The sequence below is a fragment of the Erythrolamprus reginae genome, chromosome 2 (assembly GCF_031021105.1).
Source record: "Erythrolamprus reginae isolate rEryReg1 chromosome 2, rEryReg1.hap1, whole genome shotgun sequence".
NCBI lineage: Eukaryota > Metazoa > Chordata > Lepidosauria > Squamata > Dipsadidae > Erythrolamprus > Erythrolamprus reginae.
The window spans coordinates 257,041,660-257,063,526 of NC_091951.1; the positions used below are offsets into that span (position 1 = coordinate 257,041,660).

Sequence of the window (21,867 nt, forward strand, 5' to 3'; positions counted from 1 at the left end):
GAGGACAGGGATGTTGAGGTGGTTAAGTGTGTAAAATGGTCATGACTATTGTAAGTTCAAAAAGTCACTAAATGAGCTATTGTAAGTCGAAGGCTACTGCATTGATGAACATATCCCATACAAAACAAAGCTCTTTGGGAGTCCTCCAATGTTTTTAAAGTGAGAGAAAAGTTTTAAGAAACACTTATTTTGACTTAAGATCAAGAACCAATCTGCCTTGCAAACTGTCATTCACATGTGGTATTTTGTAAGCCTTCAGTGATTTGTCAAATAAACCTATGCAGACAAATGACGTGATTTATCGTGATGCGACTTCACTTCAAGGTTTTCCTATCTGATTCCATTACACACCAGTCTATGCCGAAGAAGTCGAGGGCGGGAAGCGGGGCGATGCTGATGCGGACTTTCGGTGAGCAGTCCGGGGGCGTCGGTGATAGTCCGATTACTCCCATCCAGCACAACCGCAGAGAGTCAGGCAGACGAATCTAAAGACGCCCCTTTTGCTCCCTACTTCGAGTTTCGGCCTCCTACCTGGCTCTCTGCACGCGCGAAACGTCCAAGGCAGCGGTTGCTGCCAGCAAACTCCTTCACGCGCGCGGCGCCCGTATCATAGCAACGCGAGGCAGATCAGTTAAAGGGCCGTTTTCCTTCCACCATTCCGGAACGTAGACAAGCACGCGTTCCTTCACGTATTTTATCGCGAGATTCCATTTCCTCCCCCCCCCATATAATACAACCCGTGTTTATTTATTAGATTTATGTAGTCCCTATCTCATTTAGAAGGGACTCTAGTGAAAATATAATGTTATATTGTACTATAGTACAGTGTAGTATCATATTATATTATGTTATTATATGTAAACCGCTGAATGGAATAGAATGGAATGAAATGGAATTAGAATAGAATAGAACGGAATACAATAGAATTCTTTATTGGCCAAGTTTGATTACACAAAGAATTTGTCTTTGGTGCATATGCACTCAGTGTACATACAAGAGAAGATACATTTGTCAAGAATCATGAGGTACAACACTTAATGATTGCCATAGAGGTCAAATAAGCAATCAGGACTCAATCAATATTAATATAAATCTTAAGGATAGAAGCAACAAGTTAAAGGGGGGTGTAAAATATTGTGAAGTGCTATATAAATCAAAGTACTATTGCTATTTATCTGAAAATAAGATCTGAAGGGGAGCGGTTCAAATCTCATCACCGGCTTCAAGGTTGACTCAGCCTTCCATCCTTTCAAGGTGGGTAAAACACCAGTACGCACTATCTTTCCCCATTGCCTAAATGCTACAATCGGTTCGTTACGGTAGTGCTTATTGATTTATATACAACGAATGTCTGCAGAGATTCTCAGTCATCCAGGTAGTGGTTGTCCCAAAGGTGCTTTTTCAGGAGGCAACTCCACATTGTTTTTTTCTTTGAAGAAGTCCAGTTGCCTCCTGGGGGGGGGGGGGAAAGCACCTTTGGGTCAATCATGACCTGGATGACTGAGAATCGCTACAGATTTTTAGCTATACTGTACAGTTTGGGATCGAATACCTTTTGAATGGTGCGGGAGTAGGAATGATTTCCAGAAGTAAAAAAAATTGCAGACGACAGGAACCATTAACACTCCTCAGATGATCCTGAGGGCACCAATAAACCCCCAAATGCTTCAACGACCCTCTACAAAGGAGGCAAATCACCAGCTGTTGGCAAGGGATATAAATCCTTCTATTTCCCATTACCCTGTTTCAGGTGAAGAAGCTCCTTGTATGAAAAGCAAAATATATTCAAAGGGGGATGGGGGCGAGGAAAATCCAGTTGCCTTCGGAAAAAGCACTTTTGGGATATACAACGAACTTTAAATGCAAGACCGCCCCCTTCTCTCACCCCCGCGCCCCGTTAACGAGAAAACTAGGGGACCTCATTCCCCCTCCCTAGTGCTAGTCTCCTTCCGTCCTTATTGATTTCTAAGGAATCTTGGGATATGTAGTCCTCGTCTGTTTCCCGCCGCAGAGAACTGTGGTTTGTCGTCGTTTTCCGGCGCTTGGAGCTGACGTCATACGGGGGGGAAGCAAAAAGTGGGTGGGAAGAGGAAGGCAAGCGGGTGTGGTGACGGCTGCCGGTGGTGCCGCTGCTGGTGCTGTGTCAGTGTGTGTGTGTGTATATAAAATACCTGAGTGCGGGCGGGATGGCCACCCCGGTAGGTGTTTACCGGCTCCGCTGCTCCTTGGTTGGGCACGAGCTGGATGTCCGGGGCCTCAGTTGCTGCCTCTTCCCGACAGGGTCGTTCGTGTCCGTATCCCGAGACCGGACGGCGCGTGTCTGGGCTCCGAACAGGTTAGTACGGTGGTAACTCAGGGAAAGCCCAAGAATGTGCCGGGGGAGGGGGGGGGATAAAGGCGCCCTATAGGGGCTGGAGGCGATCTTGCCTTGCCTGCTTTTCGCGTTACTGTGTGATATCTGATGGGCTCCCCACTCTCTGAAATGGCATAGCCGTGATTCTATCTATTTGGGGGGGAAACCGGAAGGGAGTTGAAACAATTTGCCGGTTAGGACAATACCGGGGTGGGGTGGAGAGGAGGAGTGTCTTGGCTGAAAATCTGTCCAAATTACTACTTTTTCCTGTTTTATTAGATCAGAGGTTGATGGTCCCAGATAGTTTGAACTACAGCTCTCATCAGACATAGCCAGCATAATCATTGGTAGGTGCTTCTGAGAACTGAGGTCCAGAAACTAGGAGGCCTATAAATTTAATAAATTAAATTAAATAGCACTTTACCTGTCTGTTTGCAAACGGGGCAGTAGTGTTTAAAAATAACAAAGCCAAAAAAAAAGTTGTGTAGATGCTCCATCCATTGTGCATATTGAGATGGTCCCGGCAAATATGCATCATCGAGGTCTGTCTGGCTTTATGGAAATAAAAAACAATGTTTTTGGTAGTCTTGTGAATGCATCAAAAGAAATTGAACGATGTGGCAGTATGTTCGATTTCAATCGGAAGGAGTACCAAATCTGGCTTTTTTAGTGGAAGACAGAACTTTTATAAGCCCAGTTTTCTGAAATTTATAATGCCTGCCTCGGGATTTCTTACAAATCTACAACAAAAATGCAGTGCCTATGTTACATGTACCATCAGCATACATTCATTATTAGAAATTATTCTCAGATTTGCTTCTCAAATATTTTCCCAAACTATTTGCTTAAATATATTATTGCTGCTGTTACCTAACTTCTGTAAGCTTTGAATCCATTTTTTTAAAGAATACTGTTTTTTAGAATAATACTGTAAGTATAACTCATTTATATTTGATTAGATATACTGTACATATGAAAGGCCTGAATAGACATTATTTGATGTATTCATTGGAGAAATAGAAAGCATTGTGCCATTGGAGAAATGGAAAGCATGCTGACTAAGGAAGTGAGAAGAAGAAAAGGAAGATGTTTCAGTTTATAAAGGTTTAATTAGATCCTTGTGGTTTGTGGCATAGTTCCCCTGAAGAATAAGTTCTTCTAAACGATAATCAGAACTATTTGCAATACGTTGAATTATAACGGAATTATTTGCAATAAAGTATATGTATCCTTTTTCTTCACATCTCCTTAGTCTGGTGCATTTTTTCTCTTTGCCTTCCAGTGAATGGGTAATGCTTAAACTAATATATTGAGCAATTACAAATCAAGCTTGTTGTACAGTTAATCCTTAACTTACAGTCATTCATTTAGTGACTGTTCAAAGTTACAAAAAAAGTGACATGAACGTTTTTTACACTTGGGACCATTTCAACATTCCCATGATCACATGATCAAAATTCAGACACTTGGCAACTGGCATGTATTTATGAATATTCCCGGGTCATATGACTACCTTTAGAACCTTTGACAAGCAAAGTAAATGAAGTCAGATTCTCTTAATAACCATGTTACTAACTTAACAATTGTAGTGATTCACTTAAGAAAGGTAGTAAAACTCACTTAACTGTCTTGCTTAGTAGAGGAAAAGTTGGACTTAATTGTGATTGTAAGTTGAGAACTACCTATATTTATACATCTGGCTGGAACTCAATTGCAAACCCTGGGGGAATTCCGTAGCTCATTTTAAAAAACAAATTACATTCGATGTTCATCTGTTTATTAGATCAGGGATGTCAAACTGGTGGCTCGCAGGCCAGATGCATCACACGCAGGCCATGTCCATCCCAGCTCCGTAAAGGGGAAAAACTTTGTGAAATATCACATGACAGCAACGTGGTGCTGCGGGTTTGGCACCTACAATCTAGATTGTTTGCATTTCAAAAGTATTCCAGAAGATTTAGGATTTACAAAGAATCAGGGATTTTTTCAACATGAATGAGAGTTTTGTGGATAAAGGATCACTATTTTAAACATTTTTAACCTTCTGAAATTGTTGAAATGTATATTTTAGTTACAACTCAGTTATTTTATTTTTTTAGCAAAAACTCTTCTTGGATTGCAGAGAAAATAGGAACTATGACACGTTAATAAAGTACAGTGGTACCTCGAGATACGAGTTTAATTCGTTCCGGACCTGGGCTCTTAAGTCGAGCAGCTCTTATCTCAAACGACTTTTCCCCATAGGAATTAATGTAAATAATTTTAATTGGTTCCAGCCATCAAAAAACTCACAAAGTTAGTCTAAATTATGCAGAAAGACATGTTTTTAATGAAGAAATGTACATGTACATATAAATGAATAATGAAGTTTCTTTCACTTAACTTGTAAACTTTCTTAAACTTTTAAATTTACATATGTTCAACTTCTCTGCCACCCAATCCTGTAGGACAGAGGTCCCCAACCCTTTTTGCACCAGGGACCGGCTTTAAGCGATCAAGAGAGGAATGGGTGAATGAATGGACGGAGGGTGGGAAGGAAGGAAGGAAAGAGGGAAGGGACAGGAACAGAGGAAGGAAGCAAGGAAACTTATGAAAGGGGAGAGTAAGAGAGGAATGAGTGAAGGGAGGGAGGGAGGGAAGAAGGTGGGAAGGAGAAAGAAAAGAAGAAATAGAGGAAGGGAAGGTAAAAGAGAGAAAGAAAAAGAGAAAGAAAGAAAGAAAGCTGCAAGCACCCCCCCGAGCCTCCCAGGCCGGCTGCAACCTTTTAAAACACGCGCGCCGCTTCGCAGCTGTCTCCTGAAGCCGAACGCGGAAGTTAGCGTTTGGCTTCAGGAGACAGCTCCTTGGCGCTTGTATCTCGAATTTGGGCTTGTAAGTAGAACAAAAATATCTCTCCCCTCCCAGCTCTTATCTCGAGTTGCTCTTAAGTAGAGCAGCTCTTATGTCGGGGTTCCACTGTATACTGTATTTTAAGGTTCTGTCTCAAACATTTTCTCTAATCTCTTCAGTATATTAACATCTAAAAGTTTTATTTGATTTGTTGATCTGATTTTGGTTGTAAATTTGGTATTTATTTTTAGTCCAAACAGAGGATTTCATGAAATGCACTGCTTGAGCGGCCACTCCAATTTTGTTTCTTGTGTGTGTGTCATCCCTCCAAGTGACCTTTACCCCCGTGGATTAATTGCTACTGGTGGTAATGACAGCAATATTTGTATCTTCACTTTGGACAAGCCTACACCACTGTATATCCTCAAAGGTCATAAAAACACTGGTAAGAAAAATCTGTTTTAATTATATGTGATTTTCAGCAAAAGGGCATAAGTTATCTTAGCAGCTGTTATATACCGATAAACATATTTTGGGGGAAATATTCAAATTTATGTCGCTTTATCATATTCCGAATTAATTTGGCAGGGCATTATTATGAATGTGCAATCACATTTTATGATGCTCTGAGTTGAAGAAAGCTAAATATCCATACAAGTCAATATTAATTTGTATTTTGTACAAAATGTTATATGAGCTGGGGTGGCAAAGCAGGTAGAGCGCAGTACTGCAGGCCACTCAAGCTGACTGTAGATCTGTAGGTCAGCGGTTCAAATCTCATCACCGGCTCAAGGTTGACTCAGCCTTCCGAGGTGGGTAAAATGAGGAGCTGGATTGTGGGGGCAATATGCTGATTCTGTTAAAAAGTGCTATTGCTAACATGTTGTAAGCCACCCTGAATCTAAGGAGAAGGGTGGCATAAAAATCAAATGAATGAATGAATAATAGTATCTGTAGTTTTATAAAGGATTTCACATTTGACAGGTTTAGCCTTGTAAATAGGACAAATACTTAGGGAATGGCTAAGCTAGCCATGTTATATTGATACTGTTATATTTTGCCTATGACCATAAATTCTATGCAGTGCATCTCTACATTTACATTTCTACTTAGAAAAATCCAAAGCAATATGTTTAAGGAAAGGGAAAAGGCAGATTGAATTCAGTAATTTGTAGGAATGAGAGAAAGTGTGATAAAAAAAAAATTGAAGCCAGAGGAAACTTAATACAGAGTGTTAATGGCTATTTGGAAAGGATGTTGCTTGTTTAGGTATTTCATTTGGCTGTGGTTTCCATGGTGGTTTAGCATAATTTTATTGCTATTTCATAAATGAAATAATTATGGAAAACAATATTGGATTTTGTTCTGCTGTATCTTTAGGATTGCAGTAGTTATCTGAAAAGCTATATCTAAACTGTTCCTGATTGCTAGCATATCAACACTATTTCTAGATTTGACAGTGCTGATTTTGTTTTATTTTCTAGTTTGCAGCCTCTCCTCTGGAAAATTTGGCACCCTTCTTAGTGGTTCATGGGACACTACAGCTAAAGTCTGGTTGAATGATAAATGTATGATGATCTTACAGGTATGGAAGCTCCTTTGCTGCCATTGGTGAACCAACAGATAATGTGTGTATTTATTAAGTGCACACTTCAGAAATCACAGATGGGCTCTGGCAGAGAAAATATCCTTTTTTTATAGGGCCACACTGCAGCAGTCTGGGCTGTGAAGATACTACCTGAACAAGGTTTGATGTTGACTGGTTCAGCTGATAAAACTATTAAACTGTGGAAGGCAGGTAGATGCGAGAGAACATTTACTGGTAGGTAATTGCCTGTACAGTTTTTAAATACAAAATTGTGGAAAACTTCTTTTTTATGCAAAAATGGATATCTTTCCCTATCCTGAATGTTGAAACACAAAAAGGAAAAATCTTGTTTTGTTACTAAATACAACCATCAGAATATTTTATTTTGCTAGTCTGGTTCAGCTTCTGTTTACTCGAGAAATGCTGTGTTTCAGTTGAGACTTTTGACTCTGTTAGAACAGAGAATAGGTCACGTCAGTGTTTGATTTTACAGTACATGCACTGTAAATGATCTTGATTGGGTTATCAAAAAAGCTTTTTACATTTAACGAATAATGTGCAAGAAAATAATTGCGTCCATTTCCTTGATTAGTTTAATGACAGCCCGTTTATTCAAAAACCCTAAGGAAGTTTAGAGTTTAACAAAGTATCTTCTCACATAAATGAGTTTAACCCAATAATTCCCTTCTGTTATCCTCATATGAGGATAAGATTTCCATTGAAAGTAGTTAGCCTAGTGGCTTATTTACAATTCATATATCGTTTGTTAATACACTGTTAGAACAGAGAATAGGAAAATGTTAAAATAGGTGACAGGCACTAGAAAAATGTTTTTCCTTGGGGAAAACTAGCTTATTGTAAATGTTATGAGCTACTGTAAACTTACAGGCCCAGGAAAATTAGATCATTTTGGATCAAGTTTGGAGTTTTGTTGAAAATGAATGAACATCTTTGGTTAGAATTTAAAGACGTGAATATTTCTATACCTTTCTACTATTGTGGAAGGATATTCTGTGTTTGATTTTGCCACTAGAATGATAATTATTCATCTCTGAAGTCTCTGTTTTGTGCAGATATGGGCTTGACAACCCAGCAACAGGCAAAATTATTAACTAATTATTCTATTAACAAAGTTTGCTATAAATGAACTCCATTATGGAAAGTCTCAGATATTAAAAGTTAACATCTTCCTTTCTAAAATTGATCAATTTAAGCTGTCTTTTCCATACTGGGTGGGGAGGCAGTTGGTATCCTACACAATGTTTGTAACAGGAAGCAATTAAAGTATAGGTATGGTGGAGAAAGAAATTTATTTTAAAAAATTGGTATGGCTGAACCAACTTTGGTTGGTTCAAAGCAGCAATAAAACTAGTGACTATAAATCATAAAGCAGTAAAACAATTAAACCCCTCCTCCCCCCCAAAAAACTCTGCACTTTAATGTCTATGGAGATTCTCAGTCATCCAGGCCATGGCTATCCCCAAAATGCTTTTTCAAGAGGCAACTGGACTTTTTGGTTTTTCTTTGAAAATGTTTCACTTCCCATCCAAGAACCTTTTTCAACAGTTGGATTCAGAGCTGGATTCTCCAGAACTGAAGAAGCTTCTTGGATGAGAAGCAAAATGTCTTAAATACAAACAAACCAGAAAGTCCATTTGTCTCTTGAAAAAGCACCTTTGGGGTCTCTGCACCTTAATTACCCCCTTAGGATGCCTCACAGCAAAGTTCAGTTATCCTTAGTTTATTCTTCCCATCCCATGGCCTGAGTAAAAATCCAGGTGTGGATGGTCTTCTAAAAAGCTAAAAGAATTAGGGCTCCCAAATTGCAGGACAATTGCTGTTCCATGAGGTAGGGGCAACCACGGAAAAAGCATGCTTCGGAGATCCCAAGTGGTAGGATTTTCTGCTAAGGTATCTAAATAATCTTAGGGAAAGTTAATATGGATAAGAAGAAACGAAAGTTACTGGACCAGTTAGGCATATTGAAATCTCCTATTTGGCTCAAATACAAGTAGTCTTCTATTTACAACTGCTTACTTAGTGATTAAAGTTACAACAGCACTGGGGGGGGGGGGATTTACACTGCTCAAAAAAAAGTAAAGGGAACACTTAAACAACACAATATAATTCCAAGTAAATCAAATTTTTGTAAAATCAAACTGTCCACTTAGGAAGCAACACTGATTGACCATCAGTTTCACATTCTGTTATGCACATTCAACTTTGTACAGAACAAAGTTTTCAATGAGAATATTTCATTCATTCAGACCTAGGATGTGTTATTTGAGTGTTCCCTTTATTTTTTTGAGCAGTATACATGCAATCCTTCCACTTAAGGATTGTTGCAGGAGCCCCACCATCACATGATTGAAATTTGGGTGCTTAGCAACCAGCGTCTGTTTATGACAGTTGCAAAGTCCTGGGGTCAGGCGGCTGCCATTTCCAATTTTCTCAAATGGCTTCTAACAAGTAAAGTCAATGGGGATGAGCAGGATTCACTTAATGAGCACGGGCTATGGAAAAGTATGTGGTGAGAGAGCTATTAATTCTCGCATTTTAAAATATTTATTTATATTTATTTATTTATTGGATTAATATGACCACAGGAGGAAAATAATTATTGTTTTTTCTTGCAGGGTGTTTTTTTGGTTATTCATGTCTGGAGCATCACACTTAATATACAAGGCATAGTATATGCCATAAAATTAAAAATATAAATTTAAAATATTTCCTCGTAGTGATGCATAGAAGGTCCTCTAACCCAGTGTTTCCCAACCTTTTTTGAGTCGCGGCACATTATTCATATTTTCAAAATCCTGGGGAACATTGAAGGGGGGGGGGCTAAAGAAAAGTTTGGACAAAAAAGCCCTCTCTCTTCCTCCCTTTCGCTCTCTTTCTCCCTCTTTCTCTCTTTTCCTTCCTTCCCTTCTTTCTCTCTCTCCATCCCTCTTTCTTTCTTTCTTCCTCTCTTTTTTGCTCTCTTTCTCTCTCCCTCCTTCCCTTCCTCTATGTCTTTCTCTCTCCCTTGCTCTCTCTCTCTCTCTGTCTCTCTTGCTATCTCTTTCTTGCTTTTTTCTCTCTTTCTTGTTCTCTCTCTCTCTTTCACTGTCTCTTGCTATATGTCTTTTTCTTTCTCTTTGCCTCTCTTGATATCTCTCTTTCTTTCTCTATCTCTCTCTCTTTCTCTCTCTTTCTTTCTCTCTCTCTCTCTGCCTCTCTTTCTCTGCCTCTCTTGCTATGTCTCTCTTTCTCTCTCTCTCTCTCTCTGTGCCTCTCTTATATGTCTCTCTTTCTTTCTCTCTCTCTCAGCTGACTGCAAGCGGGAGCCCTGACGGAGGCAGCTGGACGTGCTGCTGGACGCTGTATATGCCAGGCCCGCAGCGCTAGCAATTACGGCGTCCAGCAGCACGTCCAATTGCCACCGTCGGTTCCTCCACCCTGGAGCTCTCCCCGCGACTGCCTGCGGCCGCTGCCATCTCCCCGCCATCTCCCCGTGACTGCGCCGCTGCAGCCGCCACCCACCCACCCCGCTCCCACCGCCAGTGCCCTCCCGCCGGGCCCCAAAGGACACTTGCCGCCGACGCCAGGGAAGCTCCAGCTGGGTGGGGCGCTGCCGGTGCCTCCGACCTCCCGGTTCTTGCTCGATGCCGCGGTTTCTGGCATTCTCCTGCTGGGCCCCAAAGAAGGAAGGCGGGAAAAAGGTGCGAAGAATGAAGCTCTCCTTCTTCCTGCCTCCCTTCTTTGGGGCCCAGCAGGAGAGCGCCAGAAACCGCGGCATCGGGCAGGAGCCGGGAGGTCGGAGGCACCGGCAGCGCCCCGCCCAGCTGGAGCTTCCCTAGCTTCGCGGCACACCTGGCCGTGTTTCGCGGCACACTAGTGTGTTGCGGCACACCGGTTGGGAAACGCTGCTCTAACCACCCTTATTTTGCATTCAGTTTCTGGAGTTTTAAAATTCTGATTTGCCTCTTACATAGCTTAATCAATAACCCTATCAATGTAACCAGGGTTCTGATAAGGAATGCTGAAGAAAACTATTTTTAAAACTTTTCCCTATTTTGTTTTAAAAACCACCAAGTCACTTGTTATTTAGTCTGTTTGGTTCAAGCTATTGTTGCTGCTTTAGAAGCTCCCTAGTGGGCGACAAAAAAGCTCCCTAAGGCAATAATCCCTTTTATAGGAGGTTGGAAGAAGTTGATGATAATAATTAGTTATTGCAACCTGTCAAATATTGAATTTGACCTAACCTGATAGACAAGTTAACAAGTTGTTTTAAATAACATGAAAATAGTTTTCTACTATCTTATATTAGACTACTATGCAAAGATTTTTTTTATTTCTTTGAGACAACTCAAAGTATGATTGATAATGGCTAAGGACTATTGACTTTCTGTAGGAGATGCCAGTTATGGTTTGGGCATATTCTGTTATTCTGTTATTGCCACATTTTGGACAGAAAGCTGCAGGGATGGATTGAACTTAAGGCTATGTGTTAAGAAGTATATGTTCTCCTTGACTGTATGCTTAATATTTGGAATCTATCAAAATAGCAAAAATTGTGAATTATTCTGAGGAGGGAGCCACCTGTAAGAATCAGCATTCAATAATAGAAGTCTATATCTGATTTTCAGCATTGATTCTTTAATATGAACTTTTTGTCAACTTTCAAACTAGTTTTTCTTGCCAAAAGAAAAAGGCAAGAAAACTTCCTGTATCTTAATTTATCTTAATGAGAAGTTGTACAGTATTGCTATTTACAACTTAATGCAAGGCTTCTTTAAGTTTTAGAAATAGTCCAGTGTGGTTGATATTTTCATGATCTAGTGTGGATTTAGCTGGGTGTTTATTTGAGTATGAAGAGATTCCAATATATGTTGATATATGGAAAAAATGCCCACATTGAAAGGACTGCTGTAATTTTTGCATCAGTGAAAATCCTTTTCTATGTATTAAGTTGCAACATAGATGCATACAGAATATACAACACATCAGTATATGGTTCTCCCTTTAACTGAAGCTTATGTGCCAACTTCACTTCTAGTCTCAGAAAACTCAGGTGTATATATATATATATCACATGTCACATGGGTTTTTTTGCTGAATTTGAAAATTAAGGGAGACTAGGATAGATCTATTTTGGCCTTATTTTGGCCTCATCAGCTAGCCATACCCACTGGGACTTGAACCTGCAACCTTTGCCTTGTAAGGCAGAGAATTATCCTCTAGGCTACAGTGTCCAATCCCTTCAGCTCTGCACCATGGAAGGGTTACATATTTTTGTGTTGAATCACCCTGGTGTATTGAAGGAACATCACACATACATATATATAGAGAGAGACAATGCAGACTAAGCAAGAGCATGTATGGCAATTACTGTAAACTTGGTTACAAAGCTTGCTTATTGTCATTTAAAAGAGGTTGAGACAGGTCTTTGTAGGGTTGAACACGGGCATGTCTCTTTTATAGCGAGGACAAAAACTTTTGAACAAGTTACTGAAGAAATGGATTTCTAATCTATCAAACCTTACTTTTCCCCCAAAAGGACATGAAGACTGTGTAAGAGGCCTAGCGATTTTAAGTGAAACAGAATTTCTTTCCTGTGCAAACGATGCCAGCATTCGAAGATGGCATACATCTGGTGAATGTCTTCAAATTTATTATGGCCACACCAATTATATATATTGCATTTCTGTCTTTCCTCAAAGTAAAGGTAAGACTTGGGCTGCAAAATAACTCTCTGTACTTTTTTTTTCTTTGACAAATGGCAACATCGTTATTGTATTTTCCAGATTATTGTCACTGTTAGTGTAGACTTACTATTGAATGAAATTTTGGTTCCTTCTCTAGCATTACAATAATAGTTCATTACTTAATGTAATACCAATTCTTTCTTCTGCCAAGACATTTCTGGCCACCTGCCACAAACTCTGAAATAGCGAGAGTTGTAGTAGCAGAGTTTGAGGAACAAATACATAATGCCAAGTAATAATATGGTTTGATTTTGGTTTAGCAGTTTGTGAGCACAGTGATTTAATGTTGTGTGAACTATGTCATTGGGATTTATTGAACCAGCTGTGCTAGAAATACATTAATAAATATATCACGAATCATCTTAACACATGGCTCTAGTCTAGCAGTGTTCACAGTGAACTGTCCAGGTTTGTTTAGTACTTTCCTTTGCCTCTTCTGAATTAATAATTCACCTTAGATCAAGGACTCCTATTTATTTTATTTATAAATAAAAATTGTTAATGATGACTGTTGATAGACATCTTTCATTCCTCCTTTGTAATATGGATAAAATTTTATACTATAGAATTACAGTGGTTCCTCTACTTAAAGAACTTAATTTGTTCCGTGACCAGGTTCTTAAGTAGAAACGTTATTAAGTAGAATCAATTTTTCCCATAGTAATCAATGTAAAAGCAAATAATGTGCGCAAACCTATTAGGAAAGAAATAAAAGCTCGGAATTTGGGTGGGAGGAGGATGAGGAAGAACAGGAGGAGAAGAGTTGCTGTCGAAGGAAGAAGGCCAGGTGAGGGGAATCAAAAAATTTCAAAACTTTAAGGCTTTAAAAAAAAAGAGGGACTCAGGTGGTGAGGAGGAGCACGCGCCTCCCATACACCCTACGTGAGGCTGCCTCCCATACACTGCCTCCCATACACTGGCTGCTGCTGCTGCTGTCTCTTCCTTCCCATGCTGAAGAGCTCCCCTCTCCTCTTGCTCACTCGCTTTGTAGCTGGCACCTTTCATTTGCTGTGGTGACTCTTTGGCTGCCCAGAGCAAAGGGAGCGTTTCTTTTCTCTGGGCGCTGGCAGAGGTTTATTCCCTCTCCAAGCGCCCAGAGAAAGGAAAATGCTTCATTCACTCTGGACTGACAAAGCCTGCTTAAGCAACAATAAAAGGCTCCTCTGGCAGCCTAGAGAAGCCCGTGATGGCCAGGATTAAAGGGGGAATGGCAGGAAACTGGCTGGGCCTTCATGCAGCTCTCAAATTTCCTGGGAAATTTTTCCGGGCTCGGGTTCTTAAGTAGAAAATCGTTCTTAAGAAGAGGCAAAAATTTTTTGAACACCCGGTTCTTATCTAGAACAGTTCTTAAGTAGAGGCGTTCTTAAGTAGAGGTATCATTGTACAGGTATTCCTCGACTTACAACAGTTCCTTTGGTTACTGTTCAAAATTACAGCGGCATTGAAAAATTGACATATGGCCATTTTTTCACACTTAATAACAATTATAGCATCACCATTGCCACATGACCAGAATTCAACTGCTTGGCAATTGATTCATATTTATGACCATTGCAATGTCCTGGGAGATGTGATCCCCTTTTGCGACCTTCTGACAAGCAAACACAGTGAGGAAGTCAGTTTCATTTAACAACCATGATACTGACTTGACAACTGCAGTAATAACTGTGGCAATAAAAGTTGTAAAATGGGGCAAAATGCTCTTAAATGTTTAGTTAGCAACAGAAATATTGGGCTCAATTGTAGTTGTAAATCAGGGACTACCTGTACAATACTAATGTTAATGTTCCTAGTCTAGTCTAGAATAGAATAGAATAGAATAAAATAGAATAGTCCTTGAAGGTTACTCTAAGCAGGCATTTGAGTAGAGGCCTAATAATTGGTGCTCTACTCCATTCTTATGTAATATGATACCAGCAAATTTAGTTTTAGCTAAGTACGCTTGGTGTGGTTTAATTGTCAGATTTCTTGGTAGTTTTTCCTGAATTTGTTCAGGTTAATAGCTTGGCTCCAAAGAATTTCTTTTGTCAGTGCCACTTCCATTGTGGTGAGTTTTGTTCCTAATATATTGCTTTGTAGAACCTCTTCTAATATGGTGTGTAATGTAGCACAGCAATTGCTGCTAGGTGAAAGGGATTTGGTCATGCTTTCAAATACATTATATCCACTTTTTAAATCTAACTGTAAGAGAACAAATGCTCCTGATTGTATAATGGTGTTGTGGCATGTAAGCCATTCTACACAATGTAGGAAATAACAGCTTCAAATGAGCAAATATTAATGTGGGATTATCATACATCTCCAATATGTTAATGGACATAATTTGTATGGACATAATGCAACTGTTATATAGTCTTTTATATTCTTTTATATAGTCTTTTATACAGTCATTCTTTGTTGCCTCATTACAGATTTTGTTACAACTGGTGAAGATCGATCACTAAGAATTTGGAGAAAAGGAGATTGTGTACAAACAATCAGGTTTCCAGCTCAGTCTGTTTGGTGTTGCTGTATTTTAGACAATGGAGATCTTGTGGTTGGAGCAAGGTATCTTGCCACCCATTTAAGATAAATTAGTAACAGCACTAGGCAAGAACAGCATTTATCAGTTTCATGCAATGTAATTAAATAATTTGGTGTATTTACTAATACTGGCTGCAGTTATGAGTCTGTGGAGAGGGGCAGCATACAAATCTAATAAATTATTAAATTATTATTACTTCAGTGTTCTATATATTATCCTTAGCATAGTTAGGTTTACACTCTATCCTCTTACTTAGCTTGGCTGTGAGAAGTGAGTGGAAGTTTCTGCTTCACTTTTGATTAAGAAGATCAATTGAGCTGGCTTCAAGAAGCCATAAATAAGAGTCACAGTTTGATGGAGTTCAGTCATTAGGGTCACTTTTTCAACCGTTAGGATAAGCTTCCAATATTCTAAAGCTGAAATTTTGACTTTCAATCATATTATCAGGAGTATAATATGAAAAGAAGTACAGTATCACATTAAATGAGAGTTTAACATATATTAAAGAGAGTGTGGATTTAGCAGCAAAGTATCATATGAAACAAAAAAAATATCACATTTTCCCCAAGACTACATTTGCTCCCTACCTTTCCCATCACCCGGACAGCAACCTACTTGACTTGAGGCAGGGATTTCATAGCTGATAATTAAGTACCAGCTGAGGGTCCTTCCCTGCGAGTGGTATTATACAGCTACTGGCTATCTCAAGGAAAGGACAGTAATTAAGGGTATTTGGTGGGGCTTTTGTGTAATCACTGAATAGATGACATGAGGGTAGGGACCATATCTTCAGCGGGGCTCCATGATAAAATATACAGATGAAGTGTTCAGCAGAGTATTCCTAGAGAAGATTATTAGCAAGTTTGTAGGTAGATGCCACGTAAACTACTGATGTCCCAATCTGTTTTTCAATAATATCTTCAGGAAGTGATGTGGCTCTTATAATGTGCTGAATGAGGGATAACATAAATTGAAATTGAATCCAAACAAGATGGAGATGCTCATTGTGAGGGACCATAATTCCAGAGAGGTGTAAATATGTCTGTTCTGAATGGGATTATCCTCTCCCAGAAGGAGCAGGTACGCAGTCTGGAGGTGCTTCTAGATCCAAATTTCTCTCTGGTTTCCCAGATTGATGGAACCATCTGGAATGCCTTTTATCAATTTCAGCTGTGTTCTTTTCTGGAAGAAAATGATGTTAAAAGTATGATGTCTGTGCTGGCAGCCACCAGGTTTGATAATGACAATATACGTGGTACTGCCTCTATATCTAATCTGGAAACTTCAACCAGTACAAAGCTCAACAGCCAGGTTGGTCTGGGAAGAAACACAGAGGCCATATTTGGGTTCTGACCAAAACCTAAAGTGTTGATTATTGCCTTTAAAGCCTTCACACCATTGGAGAGAATGTCCCTTTTCTACGAACTTTTCACTTTTGCAGGAGTCATCTTGGGAGGTTTATTTACAGTAGTGGCCAAAATTGTAAAAAGTTTTTGGGGAAAGTGTACAGTTCTTTTGAGGTTTGATGCTACTAACATCATTTGTTGTTGGTTTTTTTTGGGGGGGGGGATAGTACCATAAAATTATGTATCAATGGACAGATAATTTAATCAAGAATGTAATGCAATAACTTTTATGAAGGATTTGCTAGTAGAATAGCTATAAAAAAAAGTGTAACATGTAGAAAAAATGAGACACTGTATACAAAAGTTATTACCATTAAAAAAAAAACAGATTTTCTTCTGTCATCTAGGCACAGTCTCTTTAATTCTTCTTTCATCGCTTGCTGTTGTGCACCTTTTCCTGCCTTTACCAGTGTGATTTTTTAGTGACTGGGTCACTTTATACCTCTTCAAAAACTTTAAAATACCACCTTTGGTTAAGTTTCCACCAATTTTTCTTCTAATTTCTTTATAACTGTAACCTTCTTCACTTAACAGTACTATTTTACATCGCTTTCTGGGTGGACCAATCAACTCTTTGCACTATTACTTTAATTTTATTATGTTTTACAAGCCACTAAATGAAAGAATACAAAAAATCCCAACCAACTGGATAGCAATCACATAACACACTGTCAAATGTTCTCCTATCAGCTTCTGTACATGACATCAGTAACTGAATCCTATTGTGATCTGATTGGCTCATTGCCAAAACAAGATGACACCTGATTGGCTCGCTAAACACTCGTCCTCATTGGCTACAATCAGATGAAGGAAAGCTACCTGATATCAACCTCATCAAGTTATGCTTCCTTTTTCTGGTTATTTGGCCATAACTTTTCATAGAATACAGATAATTGAACAAACTTTGTTGCATTACATTCCTGTTTATCTTTCAAATGATGATGATGATGATTATTATTATTAATACTATTATTTAGATTTGTACACCGCCCTGAGTCTTCGAAGAAGGGCGGCATACAAATCTAATAAATATAGTAGTACTGTATTGCAAAAAAAAAATAGTGGTGTTATTAGCCATCAAACCACTTTTCCCAAAAGGTTTCCATAATTTTGGGCACTACTGTATAGTTGCCATGAGAATTTCTGGGAATGGATCGGCATTTGGACTTCCCTGTTACTACTGTAGTTCTTTCCAAGTCATATTGTGGGGCCAATATCTTTACTTTTTAATTTTTTAAAAAATTGGTAATTGTTACTTTTAATTATCTTATGCAGTTTATCTGTTTTTATGAGATAATTTAATTACTTCAAGTGTTTGATTTTCAATTAGACTTAATTGTAAACTGCTGAGAAATTTTAGCGGACAGCAGAATGGACAATAATTTCTAAAGAGCAAATTGATAATAGACAATGCCTGCTGATATTATTTGAAAAATACACCTTGCCTGCTACCCTTCTTCCTTTTCCCTAAATAATTAATAACTCTATAAGAGCCATTGATCATACCAATTTAAAACAGAACTTTCATATTCAAAGATAGTGAACTTTAGATACTGGAGAAAGTTATTCTCTCATTGGACCAGCAAAGTTCTTGGAGATATTGGACCAGCTATTCTGAATTTCACTCTAGTTCAATTACACTGCTCAAAAAAAATAAAGGAAACACTTAAACAACATAATATAACTCCAAGTAAATCAAACTTCTGTGAAATCAAACTGTCCACTTAGGAAACAACACTGATTGACAATCAATTTCACATGCTGTTGTGCACATTCAACTTTGTACAGAACAAAGTATTCAATGACAATATTTCATTCATTCAGATCTAGCATGTGTTATTTGATTGTTCCCTTTATCTTTTTGAGCAGTATATATTGATCAAAGAAGTAATTTAACATGGGTTTTTTAATGAATTTTAAATATGTCCTTCAGCATATCTTGTTTTGTGACTTTAGGACACATCGTTGTATTTATGGCACCTAGTGTTTTCATTTCTTTAAAAAGTAGACTGAAATGTGATATTTCATTGCATTATTTTGAATTCATTGGGGGAAAAAATCTAAGATTGGGTTCTTTGTGAGTTGGACCTTTTAGACATACACATAGCAGTAAATAGAAAAGTAATGATGGAAACTCCTTTGTTGGATAACCAGAACAATTTTTACTCTTCTCTCAGTGATGGAATTATCAGAGTGTTCACAGAATCTTTGGAACGCACAGCCAGCCTGGAGGAGATCCGTGCTTTTGAAAATGAGCTTTCTCAATCAACCATTGATACTAAAACTGGTGACCTAGGGGACATTAATTCTGATGACCTTCCTGGTAAAGAACATCTGGATGAACCTGGTATGGCACTGTTGTCTTTTCCTTCTCCCAAAAGTTAAAGCAAAAGTTAATTATTGTTGAGTTAAAAGTTACCATATTTTTCGGTGTATAAGATGCACCTTTTTACTTCAAAAAAGTGCACCAAAAACTGGGTGCATCTTTTACACCGAATGCTGCTGGGCGGGCGGCAGCAGCAGTCTTCCCATAGTCCCCCGGTGGCGGATTTTCATGCCGTTTGGCAGCTGGCGTCGGCCGCCGCTACCAAACTGTGTGAGAAGTCGCTATCTTCTGATTACGGGAAGGCTGCTGCTGCTGCTGTTGACCGCCGGACTACGGGACTACGCCCCAAGTTTCACGGCATGGGAGGAAACCGGAGCTTCTGTCCTCCGTTGCATGGGCTCTTCTCTCCCTTAGTAGGCTCATCTTGTTTCCTCCTCTGTAAACCAACTCGGCTCTTCCTCCTCGGTAAACGAACTTCCGTAGCAAGCTCAAATGCCGCTGCCACTTCCTCCTTTGTAAGTCAATTTGTCGTTTCATGGAGAGGACAGGAGGCTGCTGTTTTCGCCACTGCTGCTGCTTCTAATGGAGGCTGAGGCAAACGGGCAGCACTGCGTTCTCGTCAGATCCGCTTCAGCCTTCCCCCTCAGCCACCCGTTTTTCCCCAGTCCTAACTAGGTCCTAATGATCTTCCCAGCTCTTATCTTGTAGGCACTTTCATTGTTACTCTCTGTGAAGAATATTTTTCAAGCCCTGTTTTATATTTTAAAATCAATAAAATATTTTTTTTAAAGAGAATCTCTTATATTACAAATCCCAATTTGTGACAAGAAAATGTGCCGCAACTTCTAATTTGATTTAAAATCAAATTCACGTCATGTTCATGTTATATTTTCACAAACTTACTGGATATATTATTAAAAACTGTAACTTGTTGCTTGTATCCTATTATTTTTAGTAATATTGTTTGTTTCTTCATTGCTTAAATAACCCCTATGACAATCATTAAGTGTTGTACCACATGATTCTTGACAAATGTATCTTTTTCTTTTATATACGCTGAGAGCATATGCACCAAGACAAATTCCTTGTGTGTCCAATCACACTTGGCCAATAAAAATTCTATTCTGTTCTATTCTATTCTGTTCTGTTCTATTCTATTCTAAACGCGTGCATTATATTTGTTTAATTGTGTACCTCTTTGTTTATACATACATTTTTTTTTGCTTTTAAAGCTGGGGTCTGCCATAAGTGTTGCATCAAATGTTTGCATTAGGCATGCTACTTTATATTAGAAGCCTTAAAAGCCTTAAACTCTGGGAAATTTTATTGACATAATTCATACATACATCTGCATATGATCACAGGAATGTTTTGTTTTGATGTAAGCAACATGCAGAATGCAAAAAAAGAAAGAAATAAGATAAAGTCAAGGAAATCCAGAGGCCTGAATGCAGGTAGTCCTTGATTTATAACTGGCTGCTAAGCGAGTTAGTGAGTTATGACATGATTCTGTGTGGGCCAGTTTTGCAGACTTATTAAATTATGCTTTTCCCCAGTTATTTATTGATTATCTGTTGCAATCAGCATATTGGTGTGCCTTTTACATTCAAAAAGGAAACTGTCGCCAAACTATGCTTTCTTTATCACAACCACCACCAATATGCATTTTCAACAACATATATGGTGCTTTAGTATGGTCCCATAGGCACTGAGAACTATTTGGCCTTTGGTCAATCAGGGCCTTCACATAATGGTTTCTTCTAAAGAGAGTATAGAGTAAATTACGAGGCTTAGTTGTACCTGTGCCATTAATAGCATTCTCTACAGTACTAATGGTGCAAAATCACATTAAGTGGTAGGTATACCAAAGGCATAACCAAAACTTCATCCTGAAACATGTTCATGCTATACTGTGCAAGATAAAAAAATTAATTTAGAGCAGGTTTTCTCAGCCTTGAAATAATCTTTAGATCTCAAGAGACCTCCTCCATAAAACTGAAAAAAAATGCAGAAATGTCAGTATACAATTAACTTCTAATCCACATATTACAATGTTTACAACAATAACAGGTAAAAATTTCCACCAATGCAGGTGGTAGTATTCTGCAAAATTCAAAAAGTATATATATTTATTTTGACATCTCACTGAATTCCTATTAACCTCAACCCTAATGGAGAAAGGCTGATTTAGATCAACTTGTAAACCAAGCTAGAAAGTATATGTATTAGGAAGCTATGAATAAAATTTCTTTCAAATCTATTTCAGCAGATTGTCAAGAATTCACCATGACATGGCATTTCATGACACTAAAATTTCAGCATATAAATTATAATCTTTTAGATTATGCTAGTAGTTTAGGGCAAATTATACAAAAACAAACCTCCCAGAATTATCATATTTTAATGCAATAAAATATGTTACAAAATAATTTTCTCTGGTCACACAGTTAATGTTCTTTTCTATATATTTTAAGGTACAAGAGATGGGCAAACGAGACTTATTAAAGACAATGGAAAAGTTGAAGCCTACCAGTGGAGTAGTAGTGAAGACAAGTGGATCAAAATTGGAGATGTTGTTGGCTCATCTGGAGCAACCCAGCAGACATCTGGAAAAGTTTTGTTTGAAGGAAAGGTAAATCATTTTTCCCAAATGACTAATTGTTCAGTGTACTCATCTATGTGCTTTGAAGTAAAATATAAGAAAATAATTGTTTCTATTTTGACTTCCGTTGAAAGGAATTCGACTATGTTTTCACTATTGATGTAAATGAAGGTGGCCCCTCTTATAAGCTGCCATATAATATTACTGACGATCCATGGCTGACAGCATACAACTTCCTGCAAAAGAATGATCTGAATCCCATGTTCCTGGATCAAGTGGCCAAGTTCATAATAGATAACACCAAAGGGAAAACACTGGGACCCACAGAGACTAACTTTTCAGATCCTTTCACAGGTAAGGCAAAAATTGAACTCCTGGAAAAAGCATGACAGAGTATAACTCTGACTCATTTTTATATATGTAATGCAGATCTTGGCATTCTTTTGCTTCAGCCATGTTCAGCCAGTACTAATTTGTTCAAATTTCAATCCA

General features: G+C 38.5%; 2 protein-coding genes across 8 annotated transcripts in view; one reads left to right on the forward strand and one right to left on the reverse strand.

The window, feature by feature from the left end:
• The window catches only part of IFT74 (intraflagellar transport 74), a 42,785-nt gene extending 42,084 nt beyond the window's left edge, over positions 1–701 (reverse strand). Inside the window, exon 1 of one of the 3 annotated variants that reach the window (XR_011558296.1) lies at positions 352–667. The gene's annotated coding sequence lies outside the window, so the exon portion shown is untranslated. Of the gene's footprint in view, positions 1–351 lie in introns of all 3 variants that reach the window. The other 2 variants (XM_070742482.1, XM_070742481.1) reach the window with 2 other exon arrangements.
• Positions 702–2,007: 1,306 nt separating this feature from the next.
• PLAA (phospholipase A2 activating protein) overlaps positions 2,008–21,867 on the forward strand; it is a 30,185-nt gene continuing 10,325 nt past the window's right edge. The window contains exons 1-11 of one of the 5 annotated variants that reach the window (XM_070742477.1): positions 2,062–2,198; positions 2,281–2,335; positions 2,633–2,700; positions 5,434–5,627; positions 6,667–6,767; positions 6,884–7,004; positions 12,310–12,477; positions 14,929–15,064; positions 18,625–18,794; positions 21,248–21,405; positions 21,510–21,729. In XM_070742477.1, coding sequence (XP_070598578.1) covers positions 5,456–5,627; positions 6,667–6,767; positions 6,884–7,004; positions 12,310–12,477; positions 14,929–15,064; positions 18,625–18,794; positions 21,248–21,405; positions 21,510–21,729 — 1,246 coding nt within the window. In that variant the 5' untranslated portion in view covers positions 2,062–2,198; positions 2,281–2,335; positions 2,633–2,700; positions 5,434–5,455. Of the gene's footprint in view, positions 2,336–2,632; positions 2,701–5,433; positions 5,628–6,666; positions 6,768–6,883; positions 7,005–12,309; positions 12,478–14,928; positions 15,065–18,624; positions 18,795–21,247; positions 21,406–21,509; positions 21,730–21,867 lie in introns of all 5 variants that reach the window. The other 4 variants (XM_070742480.1, XM_070742478.1, XM_070742476.1 and 1 more) reach the window with 4 other exon arrangements.